This window comes from Centroberyx affinis, unplaced genomic scaffold, assembly GCF_046629955.1.
Source record: "Centroberyx affinis isolate AG114_WGS23_722 - 3 ecotype Tasmania unplaced genomic scaffold, CSIRO-AGI_Caff_v1 ptg004576l_1, whole genome shotgun sequence".
Taxonomy (NCBI): domain Eukaryota; kingdom Metazoa; phylum Chordata; class Actinopteri; order Beryciformes; family Berycidae; genus Centroberyx; species Centroberyx affinis.
In genome coordinates this window covers 35,973-51,829 of record NW_027282199.1, presented here as the reverse complement: position 1 = coordinate 51,829, position 15,857 = coordinate 35,973, and the positions used below count along the sequence as shown (strand labels likewise).

The 15,857-nt window shown below is 39.3% G+C and overlaps 2 protein-coding genes across 3 annotated transcripts; both read left to right on the top strand.

Annotated features, from left to right (window-relative positions):
* Positions 1-157: 157 nt before the first annotated feature.
* Positions 158-4,257, top strand: LOC139665422 (E3 ubiquitin-protein ligase DTX3L-like). 2 transcript variants are annotated; one of them, XM_071544429.1, is made up of 5 exons: positions 158-361; positions 465-568; positions 1,448-1,475; positions 3,837-3,972; positions 4,143-4,257. In XM_071544429.1, the coding sequence occupies exons 1-4, from the start codon at positions 187-189 to the stop codon at positions 3,926-3,928; spliced, it is 399 nt and encodes a 132-aa protein (XP_071400530.1). In that variant the 5' UTR covers positions 158-186; the 3' UTR covers positions 3,929-3,972; positions 4,143-4,257. The 2 variants fall into 2 exon arrangements, with proteins under 2 accessions (XP_071400530.1, XP_071400531.1); XM_071544430.1 differs by lacking the exon at positions 3,837-3,972 and having other exon boundaries at positions 4,143-4,249.
* Positions 4,234-15,810, top strand: parp14rs1 (poly(ADP-ribose) polymerase family member 14-related sequence 1). The gene is given in 28 exon segments (XM_071544426.1): positions 4,234-4,413; positions 4,415-4,427; positions 5,052-5,154; positions 5,156-5,253; positions 5,256-5,273; positions 5,456-5,548; positions 5,551-5,619; positions 5,622-5,999; positions 6,002-6,148; positions 6,151-6,387; positions 6,390-6,553; positions 6,556-6,736; positions 6,739-6,968; positions 6,971-7,286; positions 7,289-7,440; positions 7,442-7,714; positions 7,950-8,180; positions 8,302-8,305; positions 8,754-8,974; positions 9,728-9,820; positions 10,129-10,276; positions 10,814-10,876; positions 12,043-12,219; positions 12,663-12,875; positions 13,010-13,624; positions 13,885-14,024; positions 14,317-14,491; positions 14,778-15,810. Coding segments are annotated over 28 exon segments (5,016 nt in total). The 3' UTR covers positions 15,062-15,810.
* Positions 15,811-15,857: the final 47 nt, after the last annotated feature.

Sequence of the window (15,857 nt, the reverse complement as noted above, 5' to 3'; positions counted from 1 at the left end):
ACAGTCACCGAACAGCCTGCGTTAACACTATTTGGCTTGAAAATTAGAAAGTACCTCGCCGCTCTCAGACAGGAAATCAAACTGGCTTTGTGAAAGTTACAGCGTCATTTCACGAGAAACAAAAGTGAAACTAACACTGACAGACTCGTCTCACGCAGCGAGGCGAGGCGACTCGGGCGAGCAGCGATGGACGACGCGTATCCTCATGCCTTGCTCGTCGAGCTCGGTGAAAACAATGTCCCAAAACTGAAAAACAAGTTAGTGAAATATTTTCAAAGTAAGAAATCAAACGGCGGCGACTGTCGAGTTGAGCATGAGGATCGCAGCGGGACGGCGGTGCTGTACTTCCGAACAGAGGAGGGTGAGTCTGGCCCGACAGATGACGACTTTTACTTCCTTATATTTGCTCTTTAAGAACTATTTGACTTAATTTGCCGAAAATGGTTTACTTGTCTTTCTAACAGACCGGCAAAGAGTTTTGGGGAAAGAAGGGCATGAGATCAATTTGGATAAAGGGGTGTTGAAGATAACTGTTCGCTTACCTAATGATGAGAAATCACCAAAGCAGGTAAGTGGGTATAAAACAAAATGTCCATACAATATGCCATCAGTGATACACAGCACAGCATATTGGCAACTGTGATCAGAGGTTTCCCATCATTATCACGTCAAAGCACCCCAAGTAATTTAGGCTGCTGTCCCCAGTTCGATAAGATTTTGTCTGCGGGACCTCATCTGAAGGTTTTTGTTGTTTGGTATAATTTGCTACAGAACTGGACTTAACTTTTACTGCTGTATATGGGGAAATAACAGTAGGGAGAGTGAAAGCTCTCTTTGCAACAGTCCTTCCTATACCAATCTCTCACTGTCCTATTCAAATGAGATAACAGTGAAAAAGAAACTATTCCTCATTTTGCTGGAGACCCTCTGAAACCCCCTCAAGGACTCCTGGGGGTCCCCGGACCCCAAGTTAGGAACCCTTGCTCTAAGCATTTTGAAATTATGGACATCTTACTAGTCATGTGAGTGGTCATAAACCTTGAGGCCTTGTCTAATACAGACTCTTCTCTTGTTCTCTTAGTTCTCTTAGCTGCAAGGATAAGGGAGATTCAGTATTCATAATCCCTGCTGTTTATGTAAAGCTTTGTCAAAATGGCAAATGTGTAAAATTTGGAGATGGAAAAATGAGGAGTGGATAGTGTCATCACATCGCATCGCATGAGAGGCCCAAACTGACATACTGTATGCAATGAAGTGAAATATTTCATTGCATACAGTATGTCACACTCCAAAGTCTAACTGCATAAGGGATTTATAGTCATGTGACAAATTTGGTTACTGCTTGTTTTATTCTCTATTACGACCCCCTTGAAAACCAATTAACATTTAGGGCTTTATGTAAGGCTTCACTACTCCATGTTAAATTAAGTTTTCTCATTCTATGTAGGAACCTTCATCTGAAAACCTCAAGACCTGTAAGTATTGATAGAAAGTCCTGTATTCAGTAGTTATGCTTTTTGTTTGTATGAAATGCTAAAATTTGAATATTGCCTCTAATCCTACATTTATGTGCAATGTCATGTTTTTCTGACTTCTGACTGTCTCTAAACACACACACACACACACACACACACACAGCTTGTCATGTCATCAGAGTTATCTGTAAGGTTCTTAGCCTGTATGTGATGAGGCATATTTGCGCTAGCTACAAACCAAATCAAATGATAATAAAAATCTGTTTCCTGTTTCTTTTACACATTGAATTACAACATCACCACTAAACACATTAAAATGAAACTTTATTTATAGCACTATATATATAGCACTTCTCAGACAAGAAGTCACAAAGTGACAAAAAATATTCATAAAATATATAAAAGTGCATACAAAATTCAGGTACAGTACTACTGCTACTACAGTACAAGCTAAAAGGCACTTCAGTGCAAATACATAGGTAAAAAATCATCAATTAAATGTACTGTATTGCAGTTTGTTACAAACAGCACTCCCCTTACACATCATTGTGAGTTGTATATTAATAATAATATATAATATACTGTCTATATATCTTAATATATATTACTAATGTACATTAATAATAATAATTGTCAGGCCAGCCATCCCTGGCTATAAGAAGGAAATAACACTGGTATCTGTTTGTGTATAAAGCCATTCTGGGGCAGCTGCAGCCTTACATAAGCGCTCTGACCCGAGCAAGAGGTGGACATTACAATTTAAGATCACAAAACTGTATTTTCATATCATGTTCCCAATATAACAACTGAAGTTGGAAAACATGCCTTCAGCTATGCTGCTCCATTTTCTTGGAATCAATTAAAACAAAAAGATCTTAAGTTAAACTCTCTTATTGGAACTGATCAAGTTAAAGAACAGATTGGAGACCTGCTTACCATGGAGTGCTCATGCTTTTAACATGTATTGAGGTTTATTATTGCATCTTTATTTTCTAATGTGTTCATTTATCTTTTATTTGTATTTTTTTTTTACCATTGGTTTTTGTGTTTTTCTTCTTGATTGTTTTAAACTCTCTGTATGCCGCCTTTCTTGGCCAGGGCCCACTTGAAAAATAGATGCAAATCTCAGTGTGACTACCCTGGTTAAATAAATGATAAATAACATTAAAAGGAGTCAAACCAGAATACAAATGGTAAAAGGAACACAGGGAGCAATACAAATAGGATGATCATTAAAATTAGAACAAGGCTTACAGTGCAACAGTGCAAACAAACAATATATACAGTATACATATTATTATTTTATTTTTATTTTTATTTTTATTATTATTATTATTATCATTATTTTATTTTACCATTTACATATATATATATATATTATACTGATGTAAACTATTAATATACATATTAACTGATATGAATTGTATGCCTTTTCTATAGAATACTGTATTTATAAGATGATAAAGCCAATATTTATTTTTATTTGCTGTTGGTATAGTCCACTAATAATTATCCATTGATTGTGTGCATGCATACATTCTTGGCAGAGAGCTTGTTTTGGCATGGAAGTTATTTTCCCATTTACCTAGATACAGTTCAGTATAGAATGGAGTAGACCAAGTCCTGTGACTGTCCAAACACTTTCTGTGATCGTCCATCCTTCAAAAACTCAGATTAGACTGAAAGTACGAAGGGATTGAAAACCAGATAGAATTTATTGAGCAAATAGAATTGAAGAACCCAAACAACAACATTTTTGCACATTACAGTAATTCTTTTCAAGGCAGTTAGGTTTTGTTATTGTCCACTATTTGACTAAGACCACGTTGTGCCTACCACAATAATAAAATCCTCCCCTATTGCGCCCCAGACACAAGGTTAGTTACTTTAAACGTGACTTTCTGTTGATGAAAGTTAAAAGAAATTCTCCTCTCTTGAGGCTCTGGAAACACTCAAAGTGTTAATGCCGGGGCCTTCTGCTGAGAGAGTTACAGTGTAACAAATAAACATACACTACCAGTCAAATGTTTGTACACACCTGACTGAATGTACTATGTTTTTTCATTATCTTAAAGCCATTTTGATCTAAAGGCTTATGTTAAATGTTTGAAATTTGTTTTTTAGTCAAATCTAAATGGTGAAGCCGCCCTTTGCCGTGACTAATTTAAATAGTCTAAAATAAAAGATAGTTTTGATTTTTTGGTCACTGCATAGTCCATTTGTGTTATTTCAATAGTTATGTATTATTATTATTCTAAAATATGAAAAATAGTAAAATATAAAGAAAAATGTTTGTGTCCAAACTTTTGACTGGTAGTGTATGTATTTTGGATTGATTTTCTATCATTTGTGTGTTTTTAGTAGTAGATAATCAGCCGTACAGTTCATCAGGCAGTAATGACCAAAGGGACACCCATCACAAGCCACCAGCTAAAACGGAAGGCAGATGCTGATTTGGCACCAAGCAAAGAGATAGTCCCCAAAAAGCAAGTGGTTGGTCAGTAGTAATGTGTTGAAAAGTTTAAGCATGTCTATTAAACTATCCACATAGTGAGATCCATTCATACATATCTTTTTTGTGTTAATTGTTATTTATCAACTTGTCGGGTTAGCTCACTTCATGAAGAATTTTGTGTTGAGTCACTTAGCATCATGTCTCATTACCAGCTGACGATGCTGCAAACAACAAAGGAACAGGTGGAGACGGAGGCACGCCGCAGCTGTAGTTCAGACGGAGACGGAAAGCAGAGATGATGAGATGGCAGATGACGAGCCATGCTCCACCTCAGCTGTTTTAGGCAATATTCCACAGAGCATGAACCGCGAGTTTCTGGAGATGCTGGTGGAGAACATTTTAAAGGATCCAGACTCTCCAACTACCTCCAAAAAGTTCAGTTTGGAGGTCCTGCCTGACATCTCCTCTGCTGTGGTGACTTTCCCAGAGTGGAAAAGGTAGTCATTTAGTGGCCTGTGTGTGTGTGTGTGTGTGTGTGTGTGCGCATGCACTATAATCATCAAGGCATTATCAACTCAAATATTCATTGTAGGTGGGCAATAGCTGGGCAGTATGGTTGAAATCAATACCACAATAATCATAAGGATTTTTCTGATATCGATATATATCAAAGTATGGATTATGTGTGCAAAAATCACGTTAAATTAATGTTCATCGCATTGAACTGCTTGTAATGTTAAGTGTGATGTCAAACAAAACTAAAATTTTCAATAGCACTTTGAATCAGTTTAAATAAAATGCTTGTTATCAATTTGACAACATAATTGTGTATCACTATATCAGAATATTGTCATATCATCACAATATATTCTACTGAACCGTGATAAATTATAATATTGAATTATTGCCCAGCGCTAAGTTAAGGAATGTTAAACTCAAAAGTATACCAAAGCCAAAAAAATTCAAATCACAGTGAAAAGTGATGAATGATTATTTGTAATGAGTAAAAAGTACTAAACAGTATGTCTTCCTCAAAAAACTGAATAATGAAAACACAACGGGCTGTACAGGGTGTGGAAGTTATAATGTCTGACTGCTTAATTTCTATCCCTACCTGACAGAGAACACCGATTTCCTTACAAGCTGCCCCAGCAACCGGATGTTCAAGAGTAAGAAATTATCGGTCCAACCTCTTGAAGTCACAGCCAAGTTAGAGCTGAAGACATACAGATGTTAGCACTGATCACCTCTACCTATATTTTGAGAATGTGGAAGAGGATGTGGAAGATGTCACGCGTAATGAAGAGGAACAGTCTGCCATCATCCCTTTAAAGACCATAATGGTAGTGCAGTTATGCTTTTTTTAATCAATATATGATAGTATGATAAATATGGAGTTTTTCATTTAAAAATATATTCACCATTTGAATGAACAAGGAACAATTAACACTTTCATATGAATTCTAGACGATAATCCTATGTAATATTTAAGATATTAAAAAGATGTATTTGCTTTCCCGACTAGCTGTTGACAGAATCATCAAGAAGAAGCTTGCCATCGAACAGAAACCGATCAGAGTTTTTCCTTTTTATGAATCTTTGGGAACGGCCCTCTATGGCAAGACAGACCCACACTCAAACTCCCTGCTGCCTTCTCTGAGAGCATTGATGATGCTATATGGAGATACCTTAAAACAAGCATGAAGCTGCAGCGATCATTCATAGCGATCTGGCAAAACACTTTTGCAAGGTAGACCTCCAACGGTCTACTGTATGCTTAAGCCCCTTACCATCTCTACTGCAGCAAAAGAGTGTCAAGCCAAGGACATCCCAACAGTGGACACAGACAGTAAAGATGGCCTTTGCACAAGCCGTGTCAAAATTCAAATCCCTGCAGCTTCAGCCTGAGTCGGTGGCATGGAAAGAGTCTGAAGAGAAGATCAGAGAGGCGCTGTTGAATGAGGCTGTGGCTGTAGTCGCAGATAAAGCCAATGGCGTCTTGTCAGTGGTTGGCTTTGAGGATGATGTAAACAGACTGAAGCAGACTGTTAATGAAATCTTCAACAGGATCGCCAAAAGGTACAGCGGAGAAATTGTGGCATAACAGACACGATCAATTTGTCACCATCCGTTTTCTACATCCTATGTCAAGATGGTCTTCAGGACAAGCTGTTAAATGAATACCCAGAGCTAAAAATAGCATACAAAAGGAGAGCCAGGATTTGTCATTAACTGGCTTAAACAATGAGGTTTTGGGTGCAAGCAAAGGGGTATATAAAGGAGTCACGGCACTAAAACGACGGATTTTAGAAATAGATAACTCTGTGCTTGAGTTTTTGAAGGATGAAGATCAAGAAGATCTGACAAGCTCTCTCCTCACATCTAAGAAAATAGATGCAGCACTTGAGATAAGTGGGGAGAGAGTGCAGCTCCTTGCTGTTTCAGACAGAGCTCTGACGAAGCTGAGGATCAACTGAGCACACTGCTGATCTCTCAATCCATTGCTGTTGAAGATAGTGATGTCCTGAACAAGTCAGAGTGGCAGGACCTGGTTGCTCGGTTGGAGGATGCCACAATGACTCATTCAGGAAAATTCTGATTCAAACCCCTGATTTTCAGACAAGTCAGCAAGTAGTGGTGTCAGGTTACAAGGATAGCGTTAGAACAGTTAGAAATGAACTTGATGATTTCTTACAGCAGAATGCTCAAGTTGAAGAAACTGTTGTGGTCAAGCCCGACATCAATGTCAAATATATTGAGAAACATAACAGAAATGCTTGGTGGGACCAAGTGAAAGACAAAGTGGAGGTTCTTTCAGGAAAGAGGCCATCTACTTAAGTGGTTCTAGAGTCAATGTTACAGACTGCAAGACCTTGTTTGAAGACTTGATCTCTTCAGTATTCTGTAATGATTTAAAAGTCTCCAAGCCTGGAGCAAAGAAGTTCTTCCAGGAAAAAGAAGCGATGTATGTTTCCTCAGTCATGAATGACACTGGTTGCTTGGTCCAATTGGTTGATGAGACTGGTGGTGGGCAGGACGCCTGGCCCTTGGACGAGTACCAAAACCCATGTACCAGCTTGAGACACCTGATGGAGTAGAAATAGCTGTTTGCAAGGCTGATATGTGCAGTTACCCAGTGAGTGTAGTTGTCAACGGCTTCTAATCAGGACTTGAACATAACGGAGGTCTTGCAGGGGCACTTCTGAATGCTGCTGGCCCTCAGTTGCAGGATGAATGTGACAAACTAATTAACTCGAAGGGACAGCTCAAGCCTGGAGACTGTGTCATGACTGGTGCAGGGGGACGGCTTTGCTGCAAAAATATCATCCATGCGGTGGGGCCCAGTTTTGATCAAGCTAACCCCAGAAGGCCGTGGGGCAGCTGAGAAGAGCTGTTAAAGGAAGCTTAGAGCTTGCTGAAACGCATAGCTGCCCCTCTGTGGCTCTGCCTGCCATCAGCAGAAACTTGGGGTTTCCTCTCAGCTTGTGTGCAGACACCATCGTCAAAGCAGCTGAAGGGACATTGTGATGACAAATATGGCGACAACACCCTGAAGAGGATCCATTTGGTGAGCAATGACGACAGTACTATTACTGCTATGGAGGCAGCTGTCAAAAGGAGTTTTGGAACCCACGGCGTTAGTCATTCTCAACAGAATCAGCCTACCAGACCCAGCCAGCCTCCGCAAGTGCGACATGTTCAGAATCCGAGCAGCTCGGATCAAGTGCTGACCAAAGAGGGCTTGAGTATCACTCTGATGAAAGGGAATATCCAGGATGCCACGGTAATTCGTATTTTCTATTATCTAACAATAAGAGCCTGCAATCAGCTAGTTTAAAAATGTAATATTCCTACAGAGAGATTAGATTGTATATCATCGACTATTGACCCTATCCTCTGGCTTTTGAGTATAGTCATAAGTGTAGTCTTATAGGACTTTTAAGACTATTCGATGATATGAAAAAATTTTGTAAAATATATTACTTGCAACTGAAAACATTCTGTTAACACATTCTTAGACTGAGGTGATCGTGAATACTGTGGCTGAAGATCTTGTGCTGACAAGAGGAGCAGTTTCAAATGCCATCTTTGGTGTGGCCGGACCCAAACTTCAGGAGTTGGTGAAGGAAAAGCAAACTAAAGGAAATCATGGCGATGTCATCGTTACTGATGCCTGCAAGCTGAAGAGCAAAAAAATCTTTCATGCAGTTGCGCCTCATTGGGACAATGGACAAGGCACAGCTCAGAAGGTAAAGTGTTAACCTGTGAGGGATATTTATGTATTTACTCAGTCCTTTGATCTGGTCTGATCTGATTTTATTTTAAGCCAGGTTAATCCTGTTTTACATCAGGGATCGTTTTAGAATGGAGACCTGTAAGAGACAGCAGCAGCACATTTTGGTTGCAAACAGAACAACCATTTACTATAATGAACAAACTGCATATTTTTTATTTATAGTTATAATTCATCATTTGATGGCAAATACCAATTATTTAACTTTTTTCTCTTTTCCTTTATTGCACATCTTGCAGAAGATATTTGGATTGACGTCTGATAATGTAACTCTCAAGACAAGTGCCATTCAACCATAGTCAGTTGAGGTAGCGGGGTCATTATAGAAGTCAAGAAAAATAACACAGAAATATAGAATGGAAAGTACATGCTTTGTTGTATGTTCTACAGTAATAAGATTTATAGCATCGCAAACATCTAGTTGTTTTTATATCTTGGTTGCAAGGACTGCTAAATACTTGCAACATTAGTATAAGTGATCAATATTTTGTAGGCTAACTAGATATTAAAGAAAATACATGTCTTCCAGATACTGGATGGCATTTTAAGAATTGCTTGGGCCAGGCTGAGGACAGTGGGCTGACCTCCATAACCTTCCCTGCCATTGGCACGGGGAACCTGGGCTTCCCCAAAGACCTTGCAGCCTCTTCAGTGTTGGATAAAATCTTGAAGTTCAGCAGTAAGAGACAACCTAAGCACCTGAAGACAGTAGTTATCGTCCTTCACCCAAGTGATGCACAGACCATCCAGGTAAAGAAGCGAAAGTGAAAACTAACTAGCTTTGCATTAGTTTCATGCTTGCCAGCTGTGAGCGTCTTGGCAAATGAAAATTTAACAATGAAAAATCAGTAATACCAACCAATAATAGCTCACTGCTACAACTTAACTGGTGGTACTGGTAACATACACTTAGCAATGCCTGCTACAGTAATGTTACATCCTCAACAAAGGATTAAACCCACTTAGAATGAAGAAGTCCAACAAACAATATGCAAAACCTAAATAACAAAAGGTAAAAGACATGACTTACTTCATTAGGAACCTAGGGAACTTGAAATTAATCTTCTACTAGCAAGTGAAACACTTCAACAAACTATTAATTCTATGTCTTAGTGACATCAACACATGTAGATGCTTGCATGAAAAAAGACACTGCTTTCATATTCATACAAATAGAGTAATACTCATTAAGCAGTATCCCTTGTGTTATTAAACTAGGGTAAACATGTATGAAGAAAACTGGCTTAGATGTTAGTGGAAAGCTGCTTTGATGAGAATGGATATATCATTTGCATTATCAAGCGGGCACCTCCCAGCACTTATCAGACCTAGACTCTACTACATAATAATCATGAACAAACAGAGGCACAATAAATAAAACTGTTTGGTAGAAACCTGCATGATACCAGCAGCATTGTCAGGCTGTGTTTTCTATGTGCTGTGTTGTGTTGGTGTGATATCTGCGAGTTTTTGGTGACAGGTTCTCTCTCATTCTGTCCCCAGGTTTTCACTGATGAGTTTAAGAAAAGGTTTTCTACTACCTCAGGTGGTCCAGTGCCAACAACTACAGCACAGACTACAGGTAGGAAACATTTGGTTTGATCTTAACCTGCTTTTAAAAAATGATGACTGAAAGGAAGGTAAAATGCACCAAGGGATATTAATGATGCTAATAATGACCATAAGAGATTTATTCACAAATTAGCAACATTGTTGCAAATGTAATGACCTGTGTTTTAGAAATTTGCACTGATTGAGTAACAAAAACGACTATATAATTTTGGAATGAAACCCTTCAAATGTTTGTTTTTTTTATGTTTGAGTGCCTTGTGTGTTTTTTACAAAAAGTGTTTTTGCTCAGTGTGTATTTGCTGTTTATTCTTGATATTTGTTTCCGTGTTGAGGTGACTTTTTCTAAAGTCACCTCAACCTCAGGAATGCATGAAACCAAAATGGGAAGCGTGGCTGTGCAGGTGGTCACAGGGGACATAACCAAGGAGACGACTGATGTCATTGTCAACTCCTCCAACAATGATTTCTCTCTTAATACAGGTAGATCACACATCAGCTCAACTTTGACTCAATTCGCTCCCAGTTCCTTTTCCTTTCTGTTTGTGTAGTAGATAATATTTTTAATTAAAGGTAACATCAAGGCAACCTATTGCACATGTAAAGCAGACTTAAGCTACTTTCAACATCATAGTTGAACGACTGCAGCGGTAGCCCAGATCAGTGTGCATGCAATTGAAAGGTGGCTGATTTGAATTTCCTGACCAGTTTTGAATATGTTGGTGAGGGAGGTGAATGTGTCCTCTCTCATAACAACTGTTGAGCTCTTGAGCAAGGCCCTTAACCCCCAAACTGCTCCGATGGAGCTATTACCAGCAGCGATTCTTAATGGCGCAAACTGGTTGGGATGGCAGCTCTCTGGCTTGAGCTCATGTTACTGTATGAGTATAATGCAGGGTATTCCTGCAAAAGAGCAAATGTGTTCAGCTAAACTTCCTTGGCTAAACAAAGGCTTTAAAACTATACATGAATACATGCAGCTGTTATTATTTTTTTTTTTTCTGTCTTTCTCTCCTCCAGGAGTATCCAAGGCCATTCTGAATGCAGCTGGTCAGGCTGTGCAAGCGGAATGCCAAACCCTTGGTAAAAACCTATCACACCTACCCTTTAAGCCTTTAGCTGAAGCTCTGATCCTGAGGGAATAAGTAAAATTGATAGAATAAGCTTAAATTCCTAGATTGCCAACATAAGTCCAAAATGTCAAAGCCACAGCATCCATAACCGACTTAACATTATCTATCACTATATTTCTGTGTCCCTAGAATGATCATATATAATAGAGGAGTGAGAGAACCTTTGCCACTGATGTAGTTTCACAATACAATAATTTTTTTTCACTGGAACATAGAACTAGTTTTATTGCTGCATTCCTCTGTGAGATCAAGAGATGAATGCCAGTCATGGAATGCTGTTTGTTCCAGTCTTACTGTGTGGCGGGTGGCAGCAGAACTATAATGAGACTATATGAAATGGCAACCTAACTTGACACGTTTTTCAGTGTACAGAGAATATATAACTAGAAATTCAGTTGTGTCCGTCTTCCATGTCATCGTCCTTTTTATTTGTACATTGACATCACACGTTTAAGAAGTAAAAATGTATAACATATCACTCCTTTTCAATTTATTGATTAACTCTTTTGGTCTGTTTTGAATACAATAAAGAGATAAGCCCATACATCCTAATATAGGATTAAAGGATAGTGAAGCAAGGATAGTGAAAGTAAAGCAACAAATTATACACAAAACTCACTCCCTCTTTATTATTAAAGCAACAGATAAAGCATCAAAACTGTAGTGGCTCAGAAAACGAAATGAAGCCTGTTAAAATTAGACCATATTTCTCCTCCCTGTACTCTGCTGATTACAATGCTGGCTCAATGATTGACTGGTTGTCCTCCTGAGCAAGCATGAACGAGCACAGCATAACCATCATCCTACTGATTATGACCTGGATACAGAGTTAATTATTAACCCAGTTTTATATTCCACAATAATACAATATTATCAGGAAGGGAACTGTGACCTGAATAGAATTTAACAACAGACATTACCTTCATCTTCAGCAGGAATACTACAGTTTTGCTGAAATATTTGTTGCTTATTTATTACAAATTGTGTTTTTGCATCATACTTTATCTTTTAGAATCTATGGGGCAGTGATTGTTGTTTTCACACACATACACTTGAGGTTCCCATGGTTTTAAAGCATTATAACATGGAAATTAAATCCACTGTCCTCACCTTAAGGTGCCCAGCAGAACCCAGGCATGATAATGACCCAGCCGGGCAACCTGAAGTGTAAGAAGATCCTTCACCTAGTCGGACAGTCAGAACCCAACAAAATCAACAAGGCTGTGAAGGATGCTCTCCAAATGTGTGTGAAAAACTCGTACACATCTGTCTCCTTTCCTGCCATTGGTACAGGTGAGATTTAACAGCAGGGCCTGGAGTATATTGTATGAAAACAAGTTTGTGTGCACTTGTGGTATTGTAAGGCACTTTGGATTAAAGCATTCATCAAAGGTCAAAAATACCCTTAATACAAATTTAGGGTTTTATTCAGGTTTGGAATCACAAAAGGTTCTCTATTCCTCAGGGTCAGTTCAGATTCAGACAGAAATCTTTCAGATTTTAGTTGCCTAAAGTATCTTTCTACTGAACAAATTTAACAGACATTTAAGGGAAATCAAAGAAAATGTTCATGCGTGAGGCCCATTGATTGGGAGACTGTGAGCATGGGTAGAATATGTTTGTAACTTTTTCATAGTGTTTTTTACAGACTCATCTACTGTTATTCAGGTACTGTTGTTACTGTTGACTTATTTTGCTCATAGCAAAAATCAGTAATTTATGTTGTGCTATTTCAGGCCAAGGCAATGTACAGGCAGGCCAGGTGGCGGATGCCATGTTGGATGCAGTGGTCGACGTGTTGAGCACTCCCAACACTCTGAAGACGATCCGGATAGTCATCTTCCAACCTCCCATGCTGAAGGACTTCTACAACAGTTTGCAAACGAAAGCAGCCACTGACGCTAAGGATAAAGTGGGATTCTGGGGAAACCTCGGCTCCAAAATAAAATGTAGGTAAAGGGGGAAAAAAATCAGGTATTCATCATGCTTAATCCATGACCAATATTATCCCACGTGTCTTGGGTAATGAAGTATGGCAGAGGCGTGCCTGTTTTTTTATGACATTTGGATCTCATTCTTTCAGCAATCTTCACTGGGGTAACTGCTGACAAGCCACAGAAGGATGATTTTGTCATTGACTGCGAGGAAGTGGCCTCTGCTTGCTTCCACATTTGCGGTGCCTCGCAGGCTGGAGTTGACTTAGCCAAAAAGTGGATCAGTGACCTGATATCCAAGGAGCTGAGCAGTTACTGCATCACCGACGACACCATCCTCAACCTCACTGCTGCGGACCACCAGCGTATTGTTGACATCCAGAGGACCAGGGGTGTGAGCATAAGAATCGAATGTCAGAAGCTCAAAGCATCTCTCACCATCATGGGACTCAGCAAGGACGTGCTAGAAGCCAACAATGAGATCCATAAGATGCTGAGGAGGGCCAGAGATGAGGAGGATTTGAAGAAGACAGTGGAACTGGCTGGCACGGTGGCGGACTGGCAGTACCAGCAGCAGGGGCTTCAGTTCCAAAGCTTTGACCCAATGTCCAACTTCCACCTTGAGCAGGCATTGGAGAAGGAACACCTTCATGTAGAAGTCAATGTCCAGGGTCAAGTCTACAAGGTCGCCATGCCAAGTGGACCTGCCACAGATATCCATGGACAGGGACTTACTCTACAGATCAGACGCATTGACAAACTGAATGGTATTTTACATGTCCACTGATCAATGGAAGCCTGTTATTGAAAGAATCTTCTCACTTCTTTTCTCGAAGCTCTGCAGTCTGTTGCAGTAGTTAATTATATCACTTTGAGGCCAGAATAGAAGTACATTCAAACCAGATTTGGGTCAAATTGTATTTACAAATTATTATTAGTATTTAGCATACTTTACTTGGACCTATCTAAATTGTTTTGATGTGGTAAACTAAATCTTTTTTGTCCATTATGCTTCCAGCTCAACAGGCTGAAACCCTGCCTCAGCACTGGGATACCATGCCAGCCGACGCTGCGTGTCAGGCCCTCACCATCCAGGCTGGAACGGCAGAGTACATTGAAGTCCTGAATCTGTTCCAGGCCACATGCCCACGAACGGTTACTAAGGTAGTCTACCTGTAACGTGCCCCGTAGTTAATGTGTAATGTTTTAATTATCACATTATATTGATGAATGTTTCTTGGGAGCATCATCAAAGCAACATTTGCTGAGATTATTAAATTGATCACAAATTTGCAGACCAAGATACTCAAGTTTTGACACAAATGAATCGAATTGAATCAAATTTATTTAAAGTGCATTTTGTACACCAGTGTTGCACGACGAGAGGTTAAAGTAATAACAATCATTAAACCGTAACAGAATGACAAAAAGAACAAACATATTTTATCCCACTAAGATTGAGAGGATCCAGAACCCCACCTTGTGGAAGAGCCTCCAGATCAAGAAGCAGGATATGGAGAAGAGAAACGGTCACCAGAACAACGAGAGGCGTCTCTTCCACGGCACCTGCCACACCACTGTAGCCTACATCAACCAACACGGCTTCAACAGGAGTTACGCTGGGAAGAATGGTGACAAGTATACCTTGAATATTTGGGACATTGCTTAAACTGAGACTTCCTCAATCTTGCTTGAAAACCTTAAATTAATATATGTAATTCTCATGCAAGCATTTAGATGACTAGATCGAGTCCCAGCAGATCTCACACATCTATTTTAATAGCACATGGGATGGTTACATCAGGTCCTGTATTTTGGTAATTTCAGAATATAATCTGGCATTACTGATAATCTTTATGCCTTTCTCCATATACCACAGATCAATTTAATAACTCTCTGCTAATATCCCATTTTCAGCTGCTGCGTATGGCAACGGCACATACTTTGCTGTCAGAGCTGCTTACTCCTCCAGCGACACTTACTCCAAGCCGGATGCCCAAGGGCAGAAGTTCATGTACCTCTGTCGTGTCCTGACGGGGGATTTCACCAGGGGCCAGTCAGGCATGGTCGTGCCGCCGGCCAAGAGCTCCGCCTCCATTCAGCAGTACGACAGCGTCGTGGACAACCCGGCCAATCCCTCCATGTTCATCATCTTCCATGACTCTCTGGCTTACCCAGAATATTTGATTACATTCAAGTGATAGAGCATGCAGAGCGCTGCCAGAAATAAGATGCCTTACATTTTACACTGCCTTAAAATATTAAATAGTTGTTTACAATGCTAATGATCAGGTGATTTTTAAATCATTCTTCATTTTTTAACCATATACTGAACACATTTTGACATTTTACATTTTAGTTATTTAGCTGTTTCGCTCTTATCTAGAGCAACTTACAATGAGTGCAATAAGATTCAGTTCCTAGATTACAACATTACAAGCAACCAATGAGTATAAGGCTCAGAGCCATAGTGCCTTGAAAATATCCATATGAACATAGAATGAATGATCATGCAAGAGAGAAGTGCTGGGAAAAGAAAGTAAAAGGAAAGGGGTAGAAGGGATTTTTTTGAAGCGCTTTTATTCATATATTGTAGGTTATGTGTAAGTTAATTGCAAAGGTGATCAAAGTTTTACTTACTCTTTTCAAATCAGTGGTCTTTTTTGCGCTGGATTTTCCCTACTGTTCTAACCTGTATAGTGTGTTAACACTTAATCAAATTGCACAGAACAATTGGATTGCGTAAAAACTGGTTAATGGATACTTGAAGAAAAACAGGATATTCCAGGAAATCATGTGATACAAAGATTGTTTGTGTATGCATGCTCATATCACGTCAACCATAGCTTTTGGTTTTGAAAAGAAAAGTGAAAGTTAACATCTGTTCTGTTAAACAAGTATCAACTGTTTTAACGTGTTGTGTTTGCGTCATCTAAAATAAAACTATGAACACCAACTTGTAGCTTGGTTTACAGGTCAGTAACAGCTAGTATGAGT